This window comes from Osmerus eperlanus, chromosome 7, assembly GCF_963692335.1.
Source record: "Osmerus eperlanus chromosome 7, fOsmEpe2.1, whole genome shotgun sequence".
NCBI classification, from domain to species: domain Eukaryota; kingdom Metazoa; phylum Chordata; class Actinopteri; order Osmeriformes; family Osmeridae; genus Osmerus; species Osmerus eperlanus.
The window spans coordinates 4,216,856-4,236,290 of NC_085024.1; the positions used below are offsets into that span (position 1 = coordinate 4,216,856).

The 19,435-nt window shown below is 48.1% G+C and overlaps 3 protein-coding genes across 5 annotated transcripts; 1 reads left to right on the forward strand and 2 right to left on the reverse strand.

Annotated features, from left to right (window-relative positions):
- Positions 1 to 88: 88 nt before the first annotated feature.
- On the reverse strand, positions 89 to 2,609 carry si:ch211-79k12.2 (uncharacterized protein LOC568844 homolog). Its single transcript, XM_062466156.1, has 3 exons — positions 2,378 to 2,609; positions 1,820 to 2,108; positions 89 to 1,734 (listed from the first exon to the last, which is right to left on the reverse strand). The coding sequence occupies exons 1-3, from the start codon at positions 2,414 to 2,416 to the stop codon at positions 89 to 91; spliced, it is 1,974 nt and encodes a 657-aa protein (XP_062322140.1). The 5' UTR covers positions 2,417 to 2,609.
- A 252-nt stretch (positions 2,610 to 2,861) lies between these two features.
- wu:fe05a04 (uncharacterized) lies at positions 2,862 to 7,321 on the reverse strand. The gene is made up of 3 exons (XM_062466599.1): positions 6,431 to 7,321; positions 5,326 to 6,302; positions 2,862 to 5,126 (listed from the first exon to the last, which is right to left on the reverse strand). The coding sequence occupies exons 1-3, from the start codon at positions 6,852 to 6,854 to the stop codon at positions 3,762 to 3,764; spliced, it is 2,766 nt and encodes a 921-aa protein (XP_062322583.1). The 5' UTR covers positions 6,855 to 7,321; the 3' UTR covers positions 2,862 to 3,761.
- A 584-nt stretch (positions 7,322 to 7,905) lies between these two features.
- Positions 7,906 to 19,337, forward strand: LOC134024145 (uncharacterized). 3 transcript variants are annotated; one of them, XM_062466610.1, is made up of 9 exons: positions 7,906 to 7,991; positions 8,586 to 9,116; positions 9,241 to 9,756; positions 11,816 to 15,721; positions 15,821 to 16,015; positions 16,110 to 16,178; positions 16,311 to 16,512; positions 16,729 to 16,969; positions 17,094 to 19,337. In XM_062466610.1, exons 2-9 carry the CDS (start codon positions 8,636 to 8,638, stop codon positions 18,510 to 18,512), a joined length of 7,029 nt encoding a protein of 2,342 aa, XP_062322594.1. In that variant the 5' UTR covers positions 7,906 to 7,991; positions 8,586 to 8,635; the 3' UTR covers positions 18,513 to 19,337. The 3 variants fall into 3 exon arrangements, with proteins under 3 accessions (XP_062322594.1, XP_062322596.1, XP_062322595.1); XM_062466612.1 differs by having other exon boundaries at positions 16,329 to 16,512; XM_062466611.1 differs by having other exon boundaries at positions 11,816 to 15,715.
- The last annotated feature ends 98 nt before the right edge of the window (positions 19,338 to 19,435 follow it).

Here is a 19,435-nt window from a genome sequence, read left to right on the forward strand (position 1 = left end):
GAAACAGTTTTTACAATGCTCTCCTCCACATTTCATACCCTCACTCCCTCCACCTTTCATACCCTCACTCCCTCCACCTTTCATACCCTCACTCCCTCCGAGCGTCTCCCTCATGCTCCCTTGCGCCCCCTCCTCCTCCTCCTTCTCCTCCTCCTCCTCCCCCTCCTCCCTCCTCGGTCGAGTAATGCTCCTGACTCTGGTGGCGGTTCCTAGATGGGGCGTCTGCAAAGCGTAGGCCGCAGTCCTCACACGCGTACATCAGCGCCCTCCCAGACGCCTCCTTCCCACCGTACGGCTCCGCCCTCCTGGACAGGCTCCTCACATAGGCGGAGTGGGGCAGGGGCTGGTGGGGCGGAGGTTTGGAAGCGGAGTTGGAGGAAAGACCAGACCCAGGAGGATCCAGCCTTGGGGCGGGGAGAACTCGGGGGTTTGTGTCCGTACTGGAGCCTGTGTACGTGTTCAGCCCAAAAGTGACGGCCAGGCTGGCGCTCGGACGCCCGGAGACCGCCGGTAAAGTGCCCAGTCTGGGGGAGCCGCTGTTGGGACCCCCGGGTCCCCTCCCGGCCCCCGGCTCAGGGACCAGGCCGTGGACGGTGCGGTGGTGGAAGCGGATCCCAGAGCGGTTGGAGAAGCCCTTCCCACAGAGGCTGCAGACGAACGGCCGCTCCCCTGTGTGGATCCTGGTGTGGATCTTCAGAGCCCCAGACTGGGTGAAACACTTCCCACACTGGGTGCAGCGGTACGGCTTCTCCCCTGTGTGGGTCCTCTGGTGGGCGCGGACCCCTGCCAGGTGGGGGAACCCCCTGCCACAGTAGGTGCAGGTGTAAGGCCTCTCCCCGGTGTGGATCCGTCTGTGGATCTTCAGAGCCCCCGATTGGCTGAAGCTCTTGCCGCAGTCGGGGCAGGAGTAGGGCCGAGCGCCGGTGTGCACGTTGAGGTGGATGCGGAGGTTGCTGTGAGAGTTGAAGGCCCTGCCGCACTCGGTGCAGAGGAAGCCGGCCGGCTTGTGGGCGTGCTGGGAGCGCTGGTGCTGCAGGAGCTGAGAGGGCCTGGGGAAGGAGGCGGCGCAATGCATGCAGGGATGCAGAGACGGGCCGGAGGAGGCCCCGCCGTCGTCTTCCTGCTGCTGCTGCGTGTGGCAGTGCTGGTGACGGAGCAGCTGGGCACAAGTGGGGAAGGAGCGCTGGCAGGACAGGCAGGGGAAGGGGGCCGGGGCCTGGTCAGAGGGGGAGTGTGGGCGGGCTAGGGAGGGGCAAGGCAGGCAGGAGGTGAAGGGGCAGTGATGGTGGTGGAAATGGTGATGGGCGTGGGTTTGCGAGAAGGCAGAGTCCGCCCCCTGGTGTTGGAGCAGCTGGGCGCAGGTCTGGAAGCCATGGTGACAGCAGAGGCAGGGGTAGGTGGGCAGGCGGCACACGGGGCCCGTCGAGCCCTTGGCTGCGGGGGTGTCGGGGCCGTCGCTGTCGCTCTGAGCTCCGGCCTCCTGCCTCTGGAGATGGTTGGGATCGGCCCGGGAGGAGGTGGTGCTGCTGGGCTCACCGGCCTCCTCCTCTCCTGACTCCCGCTGGGCCCGCCTCACCGGAGGAGGAGCACAGCTGAGGTCCTTGGGGCGGCACGTTGAGTCAGACTGTGGCCGGGTGGACAGGGTGTCTCTGGGTTTCGGGGGATGGGTGGAGGGAAGGCAGGAAGGGGGAGAGGAGTAGGGGCAGCCAGGGCAGGTGCAGGCATGATGTTGGACTGCGAGATGGAGAACAACAGGAATTAGAGATGTTGTACAGCACCAGCATCAAACCTGAGATTCCCTGATGACATAATGACTCACCCCGTGTTCCTATACTGTCTCTGGCCTCTCCAGCTGTTTCTCCAGACTCGGGCTGGAGATGGCGACTGAAGCTAGCTGATTTATCCTGGACTTTCCTGGGTTGTGGTAGATGTGCAGCTGCTGGAGGTGTGTCTCTCTGCCTTGGGGCCTCGCTCCCTGTCGTCTCCCAGGCAACACGAAGAAACTCCTGTTGGCTCAAGTCCTTCATTGATTGGCTGGATCCGCTACCTGACAAAATCAGGTCGCCAATGAACTGTTGCATCTCCAACCAGGAGGTGCAGGGAGCTGGCTAGAAGAAGGTGACATAGCAATGATGTATTACAGAATATAAGGTATCTGACAGATGTGTGTAACGGTGTTAACTATGCAAGTACCCCTTACGCACAAGCTGTCTGCACTTGGCTGGCAATAGCCTGAAACCTTCTCCCAGTTACAGCCTCTAATAATACACTTTATCATTTTTTTCTTGTATGCACTTTGTTTTAAAAAATATAACAATATTTGAAATCAATATATACGGTTTCGGCTAATGTTAAATTGGAATATGCGTATACCTACGTTTACAGCGAACTTGTCTTTGTCCATAGTAGGCTTCATAAGAATGTGGTATGTAGCCTACAGTAAAGCGATCTCACGAACGTTTCTAAATATAAATGGAGCATCCAGATTATATAGTCTTTTTCAGAGCAACATGTGTATAAGACGTCTAAAAACCGCAAAATACATGCATTACGATTATGTTTACGATTGTCCCGCACCCACTTTTGCTTATTATAAAACGACAACGTCAAGGGCTTGCGAATCATTTCCGGGGCTACTTAACCATGTGACAGCATTCGTAATTTTGTATTCGTACGATGTGGAAGAATCTACATGTACATTTACGATATGTACAAATTGTAAACGGAGTTTAGATAGTGTGTATGCTATAAAAATGTACAACTGTCATTATGAACTACTACTAGTTTGGTAAGTATCAAGTCCCCACCACTGGTATTGACCTTAGCTTTGTGTAATGGTAAAAGTAAATAAATGAACCAGCTGTTTTCAACTATATTTTATTAAAGTTACAGTACATTCATCACTGACTCACCTTCATCGTAACATGTCATCTTTATCATCAAGTCAGAACACATACAAACATACACACAGTGCAAAAAACCCTCAAATGTAAATGGACATTCATGACAAGAGCACAATTTTTTTGAAAACTAACAGTCTTGAATAACACCCAAACTTACAGCCTACACTGAATCCTCCAAACCGTAACACTTTCTAAACAAAAAGAGATCAAATGTCCTGTACAGCAGTTTACGGAATGGAATTAAACAGAACAATTGTTTTCAAAGAGGATTGGCTAAACAAGAAACATACATTAAAAACAAATCTATCTGATCACACAAGACAATGTAAACAGTAGGACAAGCACACTGTATGGAACAACGTGTTGTTCAATGTGCTGGTCGTTATTGCCGTCATGTAAGATCCCAGCTACAGTGTGATAGTCAAGTTGCATTGAAATACGAATGTTTTGGAATGCAGGGTTGCGACATTGAGTGCAGGACACTGTTGACAGCACACGCGTCCCATATTAGCTTCAGCATCTCCTCCACAATTCCCCTTGCGACAACCAGTTAGATGGTGTCAACTCCCAAAGCGAGGCACACTGATTTAACACTGTAAATATAGACTCAATAACAAAGTCAGAATATTATGCAAGATAAAAGGAGGTACACTAATGGAGTTTTCAATAATACGCCTAGTAAGAAAAAGATCTCTATAAACCCTTGGGTCAAAGCTTTTACTTGCATATTGTGTGTCAACTACAATAGCGCTATACGCAGTACATAGTGTTTTCTTTCGCAGGAGTGTCTAGGGTGATTCTGTCTCCCTCAGCAGCTAAAAACAGTCTTTTACTTTTCTTCGACAAACGTGAAGAGATTTATGAAGATTTCTCTGGACTTTCCTCCAACTTGATTCTTTTCGTTGGCGGCGAGGGAGTAGAGCGCGATGTGAAGGGGACGTGCTGTCCTGTGCGGCCGAGTGAGAGGGGAGGGGAGGGGGAGGGAGAGACTGTGGGCTGTGTCGCGGGCGAAGATCCTCCCACTCGCTGCAAGTTGCTCTGTACCGCCCGCTCGAAAGGCCGAAGCTCACCCTTACACGGAGAAGATTCCCCCGTCCGCCCCATTGCCCTCCCAGCCCCTCCCTCTTCACCTGTTGGATGCCCATCTTTTTCTAACTTTGGGTCCACCGTTTTCACCGCGGCCAGAGGACAGACTGGGCTCCTCCCGTTCCGTGCTTCCGTATCGCATGTCCCCTTCTGCAACAGCTCCTCCGTGCCCTCGTTCGAGGCCCTCGTGTCGGGGTTCTGCTCCCCACCGCTGGGCCTTGGACACTGAGGCTCCTTCTTCACCAGCACCAGGTCCAGAGCAGAACCAGTGGGCTCCACTGAAGACCCCAGGTCTCTGCTTTCACTCTTAATGGAAGGGAGGAAGTTGAAAGGTGGAGGACCGGGGAGTGTTGCCTTGGGTGAGGAGGACATGGACAGATCGAGAGGTAGAATATCACTGGGCTCCTGTTTGTTCCCCCCAGGCTTTTTGACCAAATCGAGAGGGACGTCCGGGTGCTGATATACACCGGGTGATGGACTCAGCACAGGGTTGAAGGTGTGCTCCACCCCAAGCCCAGTTCTAGGAGCTGGTGGGAGTACCATAACAGGAGGCTTGGGCAGACAGCCCGAAGAGGCCGGGGTCTCGGGACCGGTGGATGAGCCAGACAGCCCGGAGGCCAGACGGCTGTTGGTGGGGACAAACACCACTAGCTTCACCCCAGGAGGAGGATTCTTATCCAGGGAGAGCTTCCAAAACCCATCCCCTTCCTGCCCCGGGGCAGGGACACTGTTTAAGACTCCTGCAGGGAGGGTGATTGGGGTTCCCACAACGGTTGGCATTGCTTTGATTGGCTTATAAACATGAACGGGGGCCGGTGATGCAGGTTTATAAACAGGCATAGGGATCATTGAGGCAGATGCACTTGGGACAGGAACGTTCTGCACAGGCTTATGAACTGCAGTTGGGGCACGTTTGTACACAGGGATGGGAACATGCGGGCCAGGTTTGTGGACAGGGATGGGAACCTGCGGGCCAGGTTTGTGGACAGGGATGGGAACCTGCGGGCCAGGTTTGTGGACAGGGATGGGAACCTGCGGGCCAGGTTTGTGGACAGGGATGGCAATCTTTAGGGCATGCTGGGGAGGGGACACAGTAGCAGCAGCTTGGGTTGTCGTCTGAGGTTTCTTTGGAGCCATCTACAAACGGGGAGAAAATGAATACTCAGAACGATTCCCCCCCCGCAACTGTCCCTCTCCACAAGAATAATCAATCAACAACTGCCCTAGATACACAAATCGACTGTGTATATTCCCCCTAACGAGGACAACACTTAGCAACAGAAGACCTGTACTTATGACCGTTATTTTTGAAAAACATCCCTATTGAGAAACTCACCGTTGGAAGGACTATGCTTCCGCAGTTCTTGAGGTGGCAGTCGTAGTCTTGTTGGTGGGGAAATCCCACGCCACACTTCTGGCACAGGTACGGCCTCTGGCTCGCGTGACCGCCCATGTGTGACATCAAAAGCAGGGACGATCGGAAGCCCTTGCCACAAACGAAGCAGGTCAGCACCCTCTGATGAGCCCCCGCGTGATTCTTCAACTCCTCCATGCTGGCGAAGCCCTCGCCGCACTCCATACAGCGGATCTCGCTCCCCTTGGAGCCCTGGTGGCCCCAGCAGCCGGTGTCCTTCTTGTGCCTTTGGAAGTCGTCCTGGCTGGTGAACACTCCCAGACAGGCCACGCACTGGATGCGGTCGGGCTCGCACTTGTGCTGGTTGTAGTGCCGCGCCAGGCGGAAGTGCCGGCGACACTGGACGCAGGTGTACGGCAGCAGGCCCAGGTGGGTGAAGCTGTGCTTCAGGAGGGCGTTCTTGCTCTTGAACACCAAGGGGCAGTCGCAGCAGACGTAGCTCCACTTGCGACACTTCCTCTGCATGTGCCGCTTGAGCGAGCGGCCGAGGTGGAAGTGGCGTCCGCAGGTCGGACACACGTGGCTGCCCATCACCGCCTTGTGCCATTTGATGTGGTCCTCGCACCCGGACCTGTTGGTGAAGATGCGCTTGCACACGTCGCACTCGTAGAACTCAGGTTCGAAATGGGAGGTGCTCAGGTGCTGCTTGAGGGCCTTTACCGATTCGAAGGTCTTGCGGCAGATGCGGCAACAGTCGGCGGCCAGGGGTTTGGGCTGGGCATGGGTTCGTAGGTGAGAGCGGTAGTTTACCAGTTGGCAGAAGCGCTTGCCACATTCGGCACAGCAATACGGGCGCTCTCCGGTGTGCAGGTTCATGTGTTCCCGGAGCTGGAATTCCGAGGACAGGACCTGGTCACAGACTCCACAGCGGTGTTCAGAAGAACCACCTGACTCTGTCACTGGAATGATGGTTAAAATGGCTAATAAATAAACGGGCCCAATGGGTAGCTGTTGTTTAAGCATCAAATTTGCACGTTTAAATGTGAGCGAGGACATGCAACGGAAAATGTATATGCCATGAGCCTACCTGAGGGAAGCCCATCGTCCTCCTCCTCATCATCATCATCTTCATCCTCCTCTTCCCTTTCGGAGACCCCACTGTCGTCAGTGTCCTCCGTTTCCAGACCACTTTCCTCTTCTTGTCCATTTACAGCATTACATGTACCCGTCTCTATATGTTGAACTCCTCTGACTATTCCCTGTCCGTCATCTCCCTCTCCCCCATCGTCTTTCTCTGATTCTTCTTCGCTGATCGTTTGACTCGCCTCAGGTGTACGAGGAGGAGATGGACTGGGTGTTGGAAGGTTTTCTACTGGAGGCTCCGGTGAGGTAGAGGCATTAATCGACGATGTAGCATCGTGTGTTTCTTTGACAGGTGTCTCTTCCGCTTCAAATATGTCAGGGAATCCTAGCTCTGTAAGCTGGATATCGATGGTATACTCTAAAGACATTGTGGCTGCGGCAATACAGTGCTTACGTTAGCTGACTAGGGAGGGGTCCATAAAGACCAGCGTGGCATAAAAATGTCTGTAGGTTAGTCTGTGGCCTTAAATCAATGGCTAGCTAGCTGTTAAACGAACCGTGTTAACTAGATACAATCAGCCATTTCTCACCTCTCATGCAGAAAACACGGTACTTTTCCAAACGCCCAGCTAATATATAGCCACCAAGCTTGCATTTGGTGGGCACACATGGAAAATCAGAAGTGCACGCGTCCGATAAACGATGATGGCTAGCCTACATTGCATTACGATATTTACACTGTCGATTCACAGCCAATTGAACATATCATGCTTCTCGTTTGATGGTTATCTGAATAAAGCTTTGTGTTCCAACCAGGCAACAATAAAAAATCAAGCGCTTGTTCGGTAACACTGTCGTTGTTCTCCATTGCCACTGGATACCTCTGGATCGAACTTCCGCGGTAAAAAGGCAACAAAAGCCATCGGTGCAGCAGCAGTGCAAACGCTAGAGCACCGAGAGCGATCTGGAGTGGTACTGCACATTAGATCTGTTGAAATCATCAACATTCTCGCGACCTAAAATTTGGTTGAGCTTGCCGTGTTGCGAACACAGGGTTTGAGGCTGCGACACTAGACTCAATGATCAGGTAATATCGACTGCACATTGCAGCACATTGAGTGCAAAACATTTGGAAAATTCCGATTAAACAGGATAAAACTGTCAACAAAATAACATTACAGTTTTAGAAATGGCAGTTTACTTTAAGCCTAGTATGACCCCCAATAGTTTCACATCCTCTCTTTCAGATCAACTCAGCCTCGCTTATGGGCTGAACAATACATGGAGACAATTAATAGGCTTTAGCTAAAGTTCTCTCAACACGTGTCTATTAATACTACTCATACGAGTGACTATCACAATGTATTATACATTATATTTAAAATGGTCAGCAAACTACTCCTGAGGCAGCAATTATTAAGGAAAAACTACAGGTCCCACTTTTCCCCATGAGTTGTGCGGGGCCTACGTCATCATGTCTAGCCAGCCTCCTCGGTGGCTTTGTGCGAGAAGACAAAATTGAAGCGACGTAAATATATGTAGATGGACTGACGAATCCCACAGAGGTAATGTTGTTAAACTTGCTGGTTTAGGTTAAACGCATGATAATTCGAGTGGCTAAACGGCCGGCCACAAAATATTTGCATTTAAACTGGCCCTACGGGTGTTGTGCAACCTACGCATCATAATCATCAATTGTTGGCTGTTTCGAGAGAGCTAATAAAGCACTATTACCCATAGACATGTATATATGTCTATGCTATTACCACTGGATTCATTCATTCATTCTGGATTCATTCATTTCCTGGTTCATCATAGCATGGAAAAATCATTCTGATAGTGATACATTAGCGTTTTTTTTATGATGGGCGAGTAATTGTATCGTCCACCTCGTCTTTTGTTATACAAAATCCATTCACTGGCGACAGCTGGGTACAGATTTAACATTGGCGCCTGCAAGGCTTGGAAAGGTCCTGTTATGCTTGCTGCCGTCTTCTTGAGCCGACCGTGTGATCGCAAGTCATTGCATTGATCACATGAGGATGAAGCTCACTATCGAGCCTAATGCATACATTTAATTAAACCCTCTCAGCATTTAAAGATTAGATTCTGTTTTATTTGGTAGCTTACAGTGTTTCACTTTCTGTGTTTCCATGCAGGGTTGCCACACCCAGGTCAAGTAACGGAATCAGGGAGAATTAACTGGACCATGGAGAGGCTAGAACAACGAGCTAAGAGTGATACAGCAACATGGCCAATGGAGAGCGAGACAGAAGCCCAATCTATAGACCCTCAACCAGTAGACAGTGAGACAGGGGCCCGATCTATAGACCCTCAACCAGCAGACAGTGAGACAGGGGCCCGATCTATAGACCCTCAACCAGTAGACAGTGAGACAGGGGCCCGATCTATAGACCCTCAACCAATGCTGGAGCTTTTATCTACCACCAGGGAGGTAGATTTGGAGAGCGCACCAGAGTTGACTTGTCCCACTAAGATGGTTTCTGATCTGTCAGATGTCTCTATAGAGTCTAATGATCGTGAGGAGGGGGCTCTCGATTCTTCTATGGATGTAGAGGAGGTGAAAGTGTGTAACATAGTGCCTCGCAAACTTTTTATCCCTCCCAAGAAGGACAGACTGGAGCCTCTGAAGATGGACATGTCTAAGTCTGTGGTGATGCCTCTAACGTGTAAGGATTGTTTTTCTGATTCCTGTGAAAGCCCTGAACTTGTACCTTAGTAACAAACTTGACAGTGTCACACAGATGCCTTGATGTGATGTCCTTGTAACTCATCCACCTCTTCCTCATTCAGCTTCCCAGCTCTCCTTGGAGTGCCTGGAGTGCCACATCATCTTCAGCGATCACAAGAGCAGGGAGCGCCACCTCAAACTGAGCCACCCAGCGCAGTACGAGCAGTGCATACTGGGGGATGCCCTGTTCGCCTGCTACGTCTGTGACCGTCACTTCACCAACTCCACTGATCTTATGACCCACCAGCGGGCCCACACCGAGAAGCAGCCGTTCAAGTGTCCCATCTGTGGCGACGCCTTCTCCAGATCCTCAGAGCTCACCCTTCATAAGAAAGTCCACATAGGTCAGCATGGCTACACCTGCTCAGTCTGCGGAAAGCCCTGCAAGACTCTGACCCTGCTGAAATATCACAGCCGCACACACACGGGGGAGAGGCCATATGTGTGCAAGGAGTGTGGCAAGCGTTTTAGCATGCCCAAGGCTCTCCAGAAACACCAGCAGACACACTCGGTGAAAGGATCGGAAGGAAACGAGGAAATCCAGACTTCCTCTGCGAAGGCACTGCAGAAGAAAAATGGTGAGGAGTGTTGATAATATAATAATAATAAGACTTTATTTATATAGCACATTTCATACAATAATTGCAGCTCAAAGTGCTTTACATAAAATCAATAAAAACAATATAATAAGTATTAAAACCTTTCTGAACACAGGACTTTTTGCAGAGCAGTCCAGAACCTATGTTGCTCAAGCCTTTTGATCCAAATCCAAAACACACAATCGCAGACCTTTTGTAGAGCAGTCCAGAACCTATGTTGCTCAAGCCTTACTTTACTAATAATACTTTACTAATAAATGGAAGATTTGATATTGGTCTGTAATTTACAAGTATACTGTTATCCAATTTGAGTTTCTTTAATAGGGGCTTTACAACAGCTGTTTTGAAGGCATCTGGGAAAATGCCAGTTCTAAGGGATGTGTTTATAATCTCTAGCACCGGATCTGAGACACTCAAACACTCGCTTAAAGAATGTTGTGGGTATAGGATCAATACCTGAGGTTGTGGAGTTACATTCGCTGACGATTTTGGAAAGTTTGCTTTGTGTGATACAGGTAAATGTGCTCATGGTTATGTTGCAGGATCTACTGATGTGAGTTTCACCTCCACTAGTAATGATACTAGCTCTGATCAAAGTTATTTTGTTCTTGGAGAACAGAGCAAGCTCTTCACATTTAACTGCTGAGGATAGAGGGGGGCAGGAACAGTGTTTAGCAGCTGGTCAATGGTGGAGAAAAGAACTGGCATTTTCTGTACTAATGTTGGAAAAATATTCTTTCCTTGCTAGATGGATGGTTTTGTTATAGGTGGTTGGTGCATCTTTATAGATATTGTAATGGATAGTGATTGGTTTACTCAATTTTCTCTCTGCTGCGCGGCATTTTATTTTCGTTTCACTAACATTTTTATTTCTCAGCCATGGGAAGGTTCTGCTTGTAGACTTGTTTTTGGTTTTCAGTGGTGCAACAGAGTCTAACACAGATAATAGTGCATCATTGACTCCAGGATCACAATGACTCGTATTGAGAGACTTGTTGCTCTTGTTGGTTAGTTGTAACGTTTTTAAATTCTTGTACTCTGAAATATTTTACTGTTGATTGTTTTTTTCTCTGTCATCATAACTCCATCGTCTAGATGTTTTCTATGGACTAAGAAGAACTATTTTGTGTTTTTGTTAAGATGATTTCCACATCAAAAAGTATACAATGATGGTCTGAGAGGGTTAAATCAGTTATTGAAATCTTATTGATGTTTAGTCCAGTTGTTATTACTAGATCTAGTGTGTTCCCGTGCCGGTGTGTCGGATCTGTTATGTGTTGAGTTAGATCGAAACTGTCAGAGATTTAAAAGCTCAATAGCTCTTGGGTCAGCTTTTTTATTTACTTGGATATTTAAGTCTCTGTTTAGAACTACTTTGTCATATCTGGTGACACATACTGATAATAGTTTAGAGAATTCTTGTATGAATATTGGCGAGTGCTTGGGTGACCGATATATAATAACAAAAAGTATTGATTCGGTTTTGAGCTCTATTTCAATTTCAGTTCAATTTATTTGATCAAGAGGCAACCCTAACCCTATAGCAAGATATTCAGTTGATGTAAATTAACCTAGCTCAGTGATTTTGAACAACAGTTTAGATGAGAAAATACCTGCTCCACCTCTTTTTGATTTCCTAGAAACTTGGTGAAAGCTGTAATCAGACGGACACGCTTCTATCAATGTTGCTGTTGCCGTGTCATTGTTTAGCCAGGTTTCTGTTAGACAGATGCAGTCTAAATTATTTAGTTTGACAGATCATTAACTAGAAATGTTTTGTTATTTAGTGATCTAACATTTAGAAGGGCCAGTTTCATCTGTGGTGTATTAACAGATAAAACAGGGAGAGATAGATTAGATGGAACGCTTTGCCATGTTATCTAATCACAACAATGTAATACCTTAGTCATTATTTGTAAATGCCTTTCTTTGAATAATTGAAAATCAGTCTTATCATTTATAAGTTTGCAGTGTGTTTTGAATGTCCATGCTATATGTTGTACTATAATAATTAACTTCTTATATTTTGTCACCTTAGGTTTGTCTGCAGTGAAATACCCCTGCTCAACATGCAAGGCCACCTTTAAGAGCGACAAAACACGAATGCACCACATGAAACGCAAGCATCCGACAGAGCCATTAGCTGGACAACAGGTGAAACTGGGAATGCCTATTATTACCCCGGCCCCCATGTTCTTCCCACACTTGGAACCCCTTGGACCCCTTCAACAAGTAGACAACATAGACACTGAACAAATCCGCAAACTCATCGAGTCTTTGGGAAACGTACAGAGAGTCAACCAGGTGGTCGTACTGGGGCAGGTACCACCTCACGCCCAGCCTCTGGACCTGCAGCGGTTCCAGTGCATCGGAGAACCATTTCAGCTACATCTATCTCCTCCACAGTTGGAGCTAGTGGAGTTGAAAGAGACTGGGTCATTAGAACTGGGATTGACGGTCATGCCTTGTGAGGGGACAGAGACAATGAATACGATACAGACAGTCGTACTAGACGAACAAATGGAGCACCCGTCACTTTCACTCACACAGGCGGATGAATACGCTGTCCCGGTGGAAAATGCAGGGCCAACAATAGTCGAGGCTGAGGAGGTGCTAACACACAGAGGGGAGATGAGGCCTGAGCAGCTTCTTGAACCGTCAGAGACTGGACAGACAGCAGAAGGTCATTCTGTGGATCGTAACGTCTCTAAGAGTGAGGGGGTTGAACTGGAACAAGTCCAAGAGCAAACAGTTGTATTGGAACTCACGCCATTGGTACCGACTCTGGATATGGAACCGCCTCCAACCGTACAGGAGGGGCTAATGTCTGAATCCTCTCTGGTGCCAATCACTGAACTGGAGCAGACCTCTGGTCAATCTCTAATAGGTCAGTGTGAAATTATGCCTGTCCCAACTCTCACCCCAACGGTTGAGTTAGAGCTGACAACTTCCTCTTTAGTACAGACAGTCACATTTACTCAAACTTCAGAACATGAAAGTAATCAGGGACAAGGGGAAACCTCACATACAGAAGCAGATAGTGGAGTTAAAGTAATTTCCACTCTACAAACTGACTCGGCTAAGCAGAAGGTGGACGAAGTTGTACAGGACTCCACTGAGAAACATTCATTGGAAGGTGGAGAGAGGGAGAAGGGCCTTGGCATGCCTGATGATGCAGGGGAACAGGGATTTCATCCTGAAGTAAACAGCGTAAAACTTAATGTGTCACAGACATCTCTTCCTCCACCAGAGACAAAACAGCTTAAAACGGTTTCACAACTGCCAATAAATATGTCAGTTCAAGAATTTGTAAAAGTACGGAAAAGAAAACAGGCTACGTTGCAGCTTAGTTTGGAGGCAATGCAGAATTTTGAAAAACCTGTCAAACGGCGAAAAACAAAAAAAGGTAGATTAGTTGTAAAGTTTGGCCCTAAAGAGAAAAAAGAGAAAAAGAGAAAATCCAAGAAGCCAAAACCTTCCAGGCCGGTCAAGCTGATTCAGAGAGAACAGCAGACACAACACCAAAATGAAATGTTTGTCTCAACGCCAACAAATGAAGGCAAAAAAGTGCCTTCAAAACAAAAGGCGGTGAAAGAAAAAAATGACAAACAAAGGAAGATGGGATCCAAATCTGAAATTGAATGCACCAATACGGTCAATAATTTGCAAGTGCAACAAATGCAAGTAACATCTAAGAAAAAGAAAATGAAAAGGAATAAAGATGAAATTCAAGAGGGTTCAGAGCAGTCAACTGAGCAAGACACCATCATCACGCCAAAGCCACCAAACAAAAACACACAGACACATCTACAGGAAGGCCAGCTTAAGAAAACGAAGGATGGCAAACAGCCCAGGAAGGAGAAAAAGAGAAAGCTAGAAGAGGCTGACCTGGAAAAGACAAGCCTTCTCTCATTAGATATACCAGACCCAAAATTAGCACAACAGTCCTTACTTTTACTTAAAGGCCATAAACAACCCCAGTTAAAAGTTTACAAATTAGATGCCACGCAGGCCTCAGATGAACCTCCGGAGCCTCAGTCCCAATCCTCTCCAAGTAAAGGCAACACACTCAGACAGAGGAGGAACGGGCCAGGTGGGAAACCCCTTAACATGCTAAGTGTTGGGATGCAGAAAAAAGTGGGGAGGCCCAAGAAAAACCAGAAAGGACTTTCTCTGTTGACGTCTCTCTTCACCACCGTGTCCTCTGACTCACAACCCACCAAGCCAAAGAGAGCTCCCAGAAAGCGCAGTGGCACCTCCAAGGTGGAGACCGAGGGAGTCATCTCCTCGTCTCATTCCGGCCGAGCCCTTGAGTGTAACGACTGCGGGGCAAATTTCAATGAGGTCTCCTCCCTCCAGGGACACAAGGCAGCCATGCATGCTGTTGAAAGCCCCGAGCTGACTTACACCAACGGCAACATCTTTGAGGGCGTTACGGGTCCCAACCTAGGCAAGGCTCCAAACGTGAGTACAAAATCGGTTGAAATTCCAGTGCATCCAAACCCATTTGGCATGCACGTTGCTTCAGACTGGGACATGGAAGCAGAAGTGGGAGAGACGGCCTCAAGTGACAAAGAAGGGCGAGGACTTTCTTTCCCAGCCCTGAACCCCTCCCCCTCACTGGCTTTGGCTCCTGCCGAAGGTGACGGATGTGAAGACAGGAGCCTTCAGGGCCATGGCGATCCTCCAGAGCACTCTACTCCATCTCACTCTCCTCCACCGATTGTCTCCCCGGGTCCTGTCATATCTGACCAGGCAAAACCCCTCTTGTCGGGCCAGTTCCCTCCACACCTCACGTCCATAGAAACTCTCGACACCTCTCTCCACGCCGAGTCTGGCGGGCATGTGGCAGGGGAGGATGTCCCAGAGAGTCAGAGCCATGTGCAGGAGAGCCGTAAGATTTCCCTAACTCCAGATTATACTTCTGAACACCAAGCTCCAGTAGAGGATGACATTAAGGAGGAGTTACTTTTGGAAGTGGATTTAGTCACTGTAGGGGAACAAAACGAAAGAGAAGGCCAGAGCTTGTCTCAAAAGAGTGCCACAGGTCAGACTGTAAAAAGATTGAGTCAAAGCGAAGTAGAGAACACCCTTGAACCCCTTGCACATGAGGATCTGAATGAAAACGTTAAGGCAGCCGAAACGAGGCCAAGCACACAGTCGTCCTCCAGCTCCACAGAGCATCCCGAGATCAAACAAGAGGAGGAGGAGATACTAGTCCAAAGAAAAGAAGAGGAGAAGAAGGGAGTTGCTCCAAAGAATGTGGCGAGGCGCAGAAGGAGAGGATCCGGACGTGGAAGGAGAACCCCAAGGGGACGTTTAGACGGAGACAGCCAGAGACGGGTACGTTCAGACAAAGATACAGATGAATGCCAAGTTGTCTGTGAGCAGCCCTCGCTCCCTGTCGATTCAGAGATGAAAGATGAAGTACAAATTGGTGCTCCGCAACCTTGTCGTGTGGCAGCTTCAAGTGTTGAGCCAGAGATCGATTCTAGGCCGGATCCCCACAGAGAGATTGTTCCTGCTGCATCTGCACCAAGCGTGCCCTCTGTCCTGGAGGAGTCACCGGAGGAGCAGGTCGTTTTTGAGCTGGAGTCGGTCACCACCAGTGTGGAGGAAGTGCTGAAGTCAGAGGAAGGTTTGGGAATAGGAGAGGGGGAGCAGGACAGAAACACCGTCCAGTCTCCAGGCATCATACTGGAGAGGTTCCTTACCTCGAGACGGAGAGAGGGGGAAGACGAGGAGCAGCGCTCTGATTCACCTTCTATATTGCACAGCTTTCGGACTAAACCACATTCAGAGCCACAGCACCAACAAGGTATTAAGTCTGTTCTGGTGAAGCAGGAGATGACCGTTTCACAGAATGATCCTCTGGACGCAGTGGGGCAGAAGCAGATCAGATGGAGTGTGGAGCAGGTGGAGATTCACAACGGCCCAGGTTTACGTAAGTACAAGAGGAACGTTTTGAAACAGAAAGGCCCAATCTCTTACTGAAGTACTCAGTACTGATGTCTTATGTGTACTGTGTGCTGTGGTTTTACAGAGCCAGACATGGGTGAGCGGATCGAAGCCTCTTCTGTTGACTCCAGTGTCAGGCAGTGCATCTTCTACCCAGTGAAGCAGGAGGAGAGAGAAGTTCTTCTGGAGCCTTCTCAGAGTCACACTGGGGTCTCCTCCTCAGTGGAGCAGGGAGACCAGTTTGTAGAACACCAGGCCATGCCAACCTTTGGTAGACTGTGTAAGCATTGTTTCCCTCCTACCTGTGATAAACATTTCTAAGTGCTAGCGTTAAGAGCCTAACTGAAAACTATTTTTTAACTTTTGACTGACAGATGACAGAAGCTCGGCAGAAGAGCACGAGGGGACCAGAGCGATAGGAGAAGGGGTCGACACAGCAGAGGGTACGTTCTGATGTTTTACAGTGACTCAAATGTCTGATGAGTATAATTTGCAGGATGTGTGTTTTCAACATTCACTTGACTAAAACCACATGGGCAACATAACTTTGTTATGTCCGTTGTACTTGTCCTCAGACATTCTCTTTTTTCCAGGTGAACTCGACTTTGAACAGCAGGACACTTCTGAGCTTCTAGAATTTCTCCTGAATAGTTCTGATGATGAAGATTCTGTTGATATGGAATTATCTGATCCACAACCTGACTCAGAAGCCCTGCTTATGGCGGGTTTCCAAAATCAACATGGACAACATCATCCAAATGAAACAACAACAATCAAGTATTGGATTTTTATTTCATAGATATTTGTTATACAATGCATAGTCTTTATGAAAATAATGTATACATTGATGGTTATGTTTTGTCCAATTTTCCTCTGCACTTGGACTGCACATCACATCGTAATATATTTAAGTCAGGCTTTCAAGTAACTTCTATTATACTTTGATCATCTTCCTGCCTTGTGTCATATAGTCCATGTCTGGTTTTCTTTTAGCATGTCAACCTGTGAGCCTCAGGCTCATTCCAGACCCACAACTGGATCATCCTATGCACAAAGAGATGGAGAAAGATATAGCTGTGGAAAGCCCATTGATTACTTCCTCAGGTATCTCGGCTGGGATACCTGGGCAGATATTGCCAACTGTACAAATAAAATGTCCAAACTGACAAACCCAGTCACAGCCAAAGAAGTCTGTCAGTTTGTTGGTATCCACATTGCAATGGGAACGTTAAAGGTTAGTGCCCACTGAGTCACGTCATGCATTTTATCAATCACTACAATGAACAAGACCAATGGGAGGAAATGAAATAATTGTTTATTTTGTACACTAAACTACCTAATTAACTCGTTTCTTTCAGTTTCCCAGTCTGAAGCTCTACTGGCAGGATTTCACCAAGGTTCCACTGATTGCTGAGGCCATGTCGGCCTCCCGGTTTTCACAGATTTCCTGCAAGCTAAAGCTAGCATCTCCACCCATTGACAACGTTAGGGACGTAAGACATGACAGAGGTGCAAGCCGAGCTGGTAACAATAGTAACACTGACATGCCTAGGGACACGGGATGTGATGAGGACAGAGCCCAAGACACTCCAACTCATCTCATCGCTGGCCCAGTTACAACTGGATCAGACATGAGTGGCCAAAGTCATACCAGTCAAAGTCAAATGCATGACCAAAGTGCTAAGTTTACGACATGTAGAAACTCAATCACTTCTAGAAATGTACAAAGGTCTGCAGATCAGCAAAACTGCTGTGCAATGAAAATGGATCCCCTTTGGAGGGTCCGACCCATACTGAACCGCATCCAGGCAGGATGTGAGATGCTTAGGCGAGAGGGGGACCATGGAATTGACCAATATACCATTCCTTTGACAGCTAGGGCAGTCAACCACAATGACAACCAGCCCTCCCTGAACAGCACTGTCTTACTAGGATCCTCTGGTATGATCCTACATTTGGATCTCAGTTTGGATCTGTCTGACAAAGAGGGCACGGTTGAGAAAATGGTTCCCAGAGATGGGATGGTGTATCTCTGTAAGCAAGAGCTCTCAACCCCAGCAATGCTAGAGCGCCTCCTTGAGTCAGGTGTTCATAGTGCAGGCAAAGTGGGTGGAGCTCGGGGGCAGATTGGGGATGAGTTTGTCAGTTCAGATGGGAAATTGATGCTCCGCAGATCCCATCATGGCTTCATCCTGTCCACCGTAGGTAAGGGGCAGCCATATATGGCATCTTTGGTCGACAATTTTGAAAAAGCTGAAAAGGCTGCCCGTCTTAACAGAGACTTGAGAGAACTTTACCGCACCCCGCAGTCAGCATCGGCCGCATCCTGCTGGCCCCAGGTAATCCTTTGGTACCTTACAGATGTGGCTCTGGTCAACTCATGGCTGCATTACCGGCAGGACCGCCGTCCTGGGCCGGAGCCGGAGCCTTTGAACCTCATGGCATTCAGGTTGGAGGTTTCCAAGGCCCTCATCCTCTCCAGTGGCTCAGACACCCAGGACTCTATTCCTCCACAACCACCAGCTCAGACAGTGCATACCCAAGGTGTGCTTCCAAATCCTGGTCTGATGCAGGTAGGGCCTCTGCCAGATGCAGCCACGCGGTACGACGGCTCGGGCCACTGGCCCGAGCAGGTTGGGGAGGGAGAAGAGAGCAGGTGTCGCTTCGGAGGCTGTGAGCGAACATCTCGGGTGCGGTGCCTCAAGTGTTGTGTGTTTCTCTGTATCTCTCGCAACCACAACTGCTTCTTGAATTTCCACAGTCATGGGTTTTTCTGATTTTTTACATTACATTTACATTTAGACTTACAGTAAGTACAGGGACATTCTCCCCCGAGGCAAGTAGGGTGAAGTGCCTTGCCCAAGGACACAACGACATTTGGCACGGCCGGGAATCGAACTGGCAACCTTCAGATTACTAGCCCGCTTCCCTAACCGCTCAGCCACCTGATTCCCACCTGACACCTGGTTTACCATCATTGTTTATCTCTATGAACCAGATTGAATCATGTGTTATTTAAATGGTTTTAATTCTCATTTCTCCTGTCACACAGTATTTCTCTTTGCACGCTTTCACCATCTTGCCTTTTCGGTGCCAGTTTCTGTCATTTTATTGCCGCTGTACAATATTTATTATGGTTCCCAATAAGACTCTCCTTCTCCTGGGGTATTTATTTGAAGATGCTTTTCAGCTAGTTCTTCTCCCTTTTATCAGATGTCAGCAAGTTTTTGGGTGTAGCCTATCATTGTCTTGTGTATGTTTGAGAGAAATGTTAGATTTGCATTGAACATATGATGTGAATACGTTGAACAGTAGTAATTATCACTCCTGAAATGTTTCCAAAATAGTGCAAGAAACATTTAGATGATTGTGTGTGTGTGTGTGGCCTCTTGACAGCTATGAACCTTATTTCATACACGAAATACTGTGTAATTTAATTGAACATAAATTTAAAAAATTAAAAACAATATGCCTGAATCTTAACGAAGTGAGATGTTTCATGCTTATTGGCTAAAAGCCGCTTCGTTCACATATTTAAATATGCTACGGCCGGAGGTGTTATTTTTTTTGTCATAGGCTCTGCCATAATTGAAATATGGATGCGTTTACTGTTTACATTAAACGCGAATTTAAGCGTTTGCCTAAAATGCCTCTTGCATGGCTTCCGACCTAAAACAAAAAGTGAAGTCCGCCAGCCTCT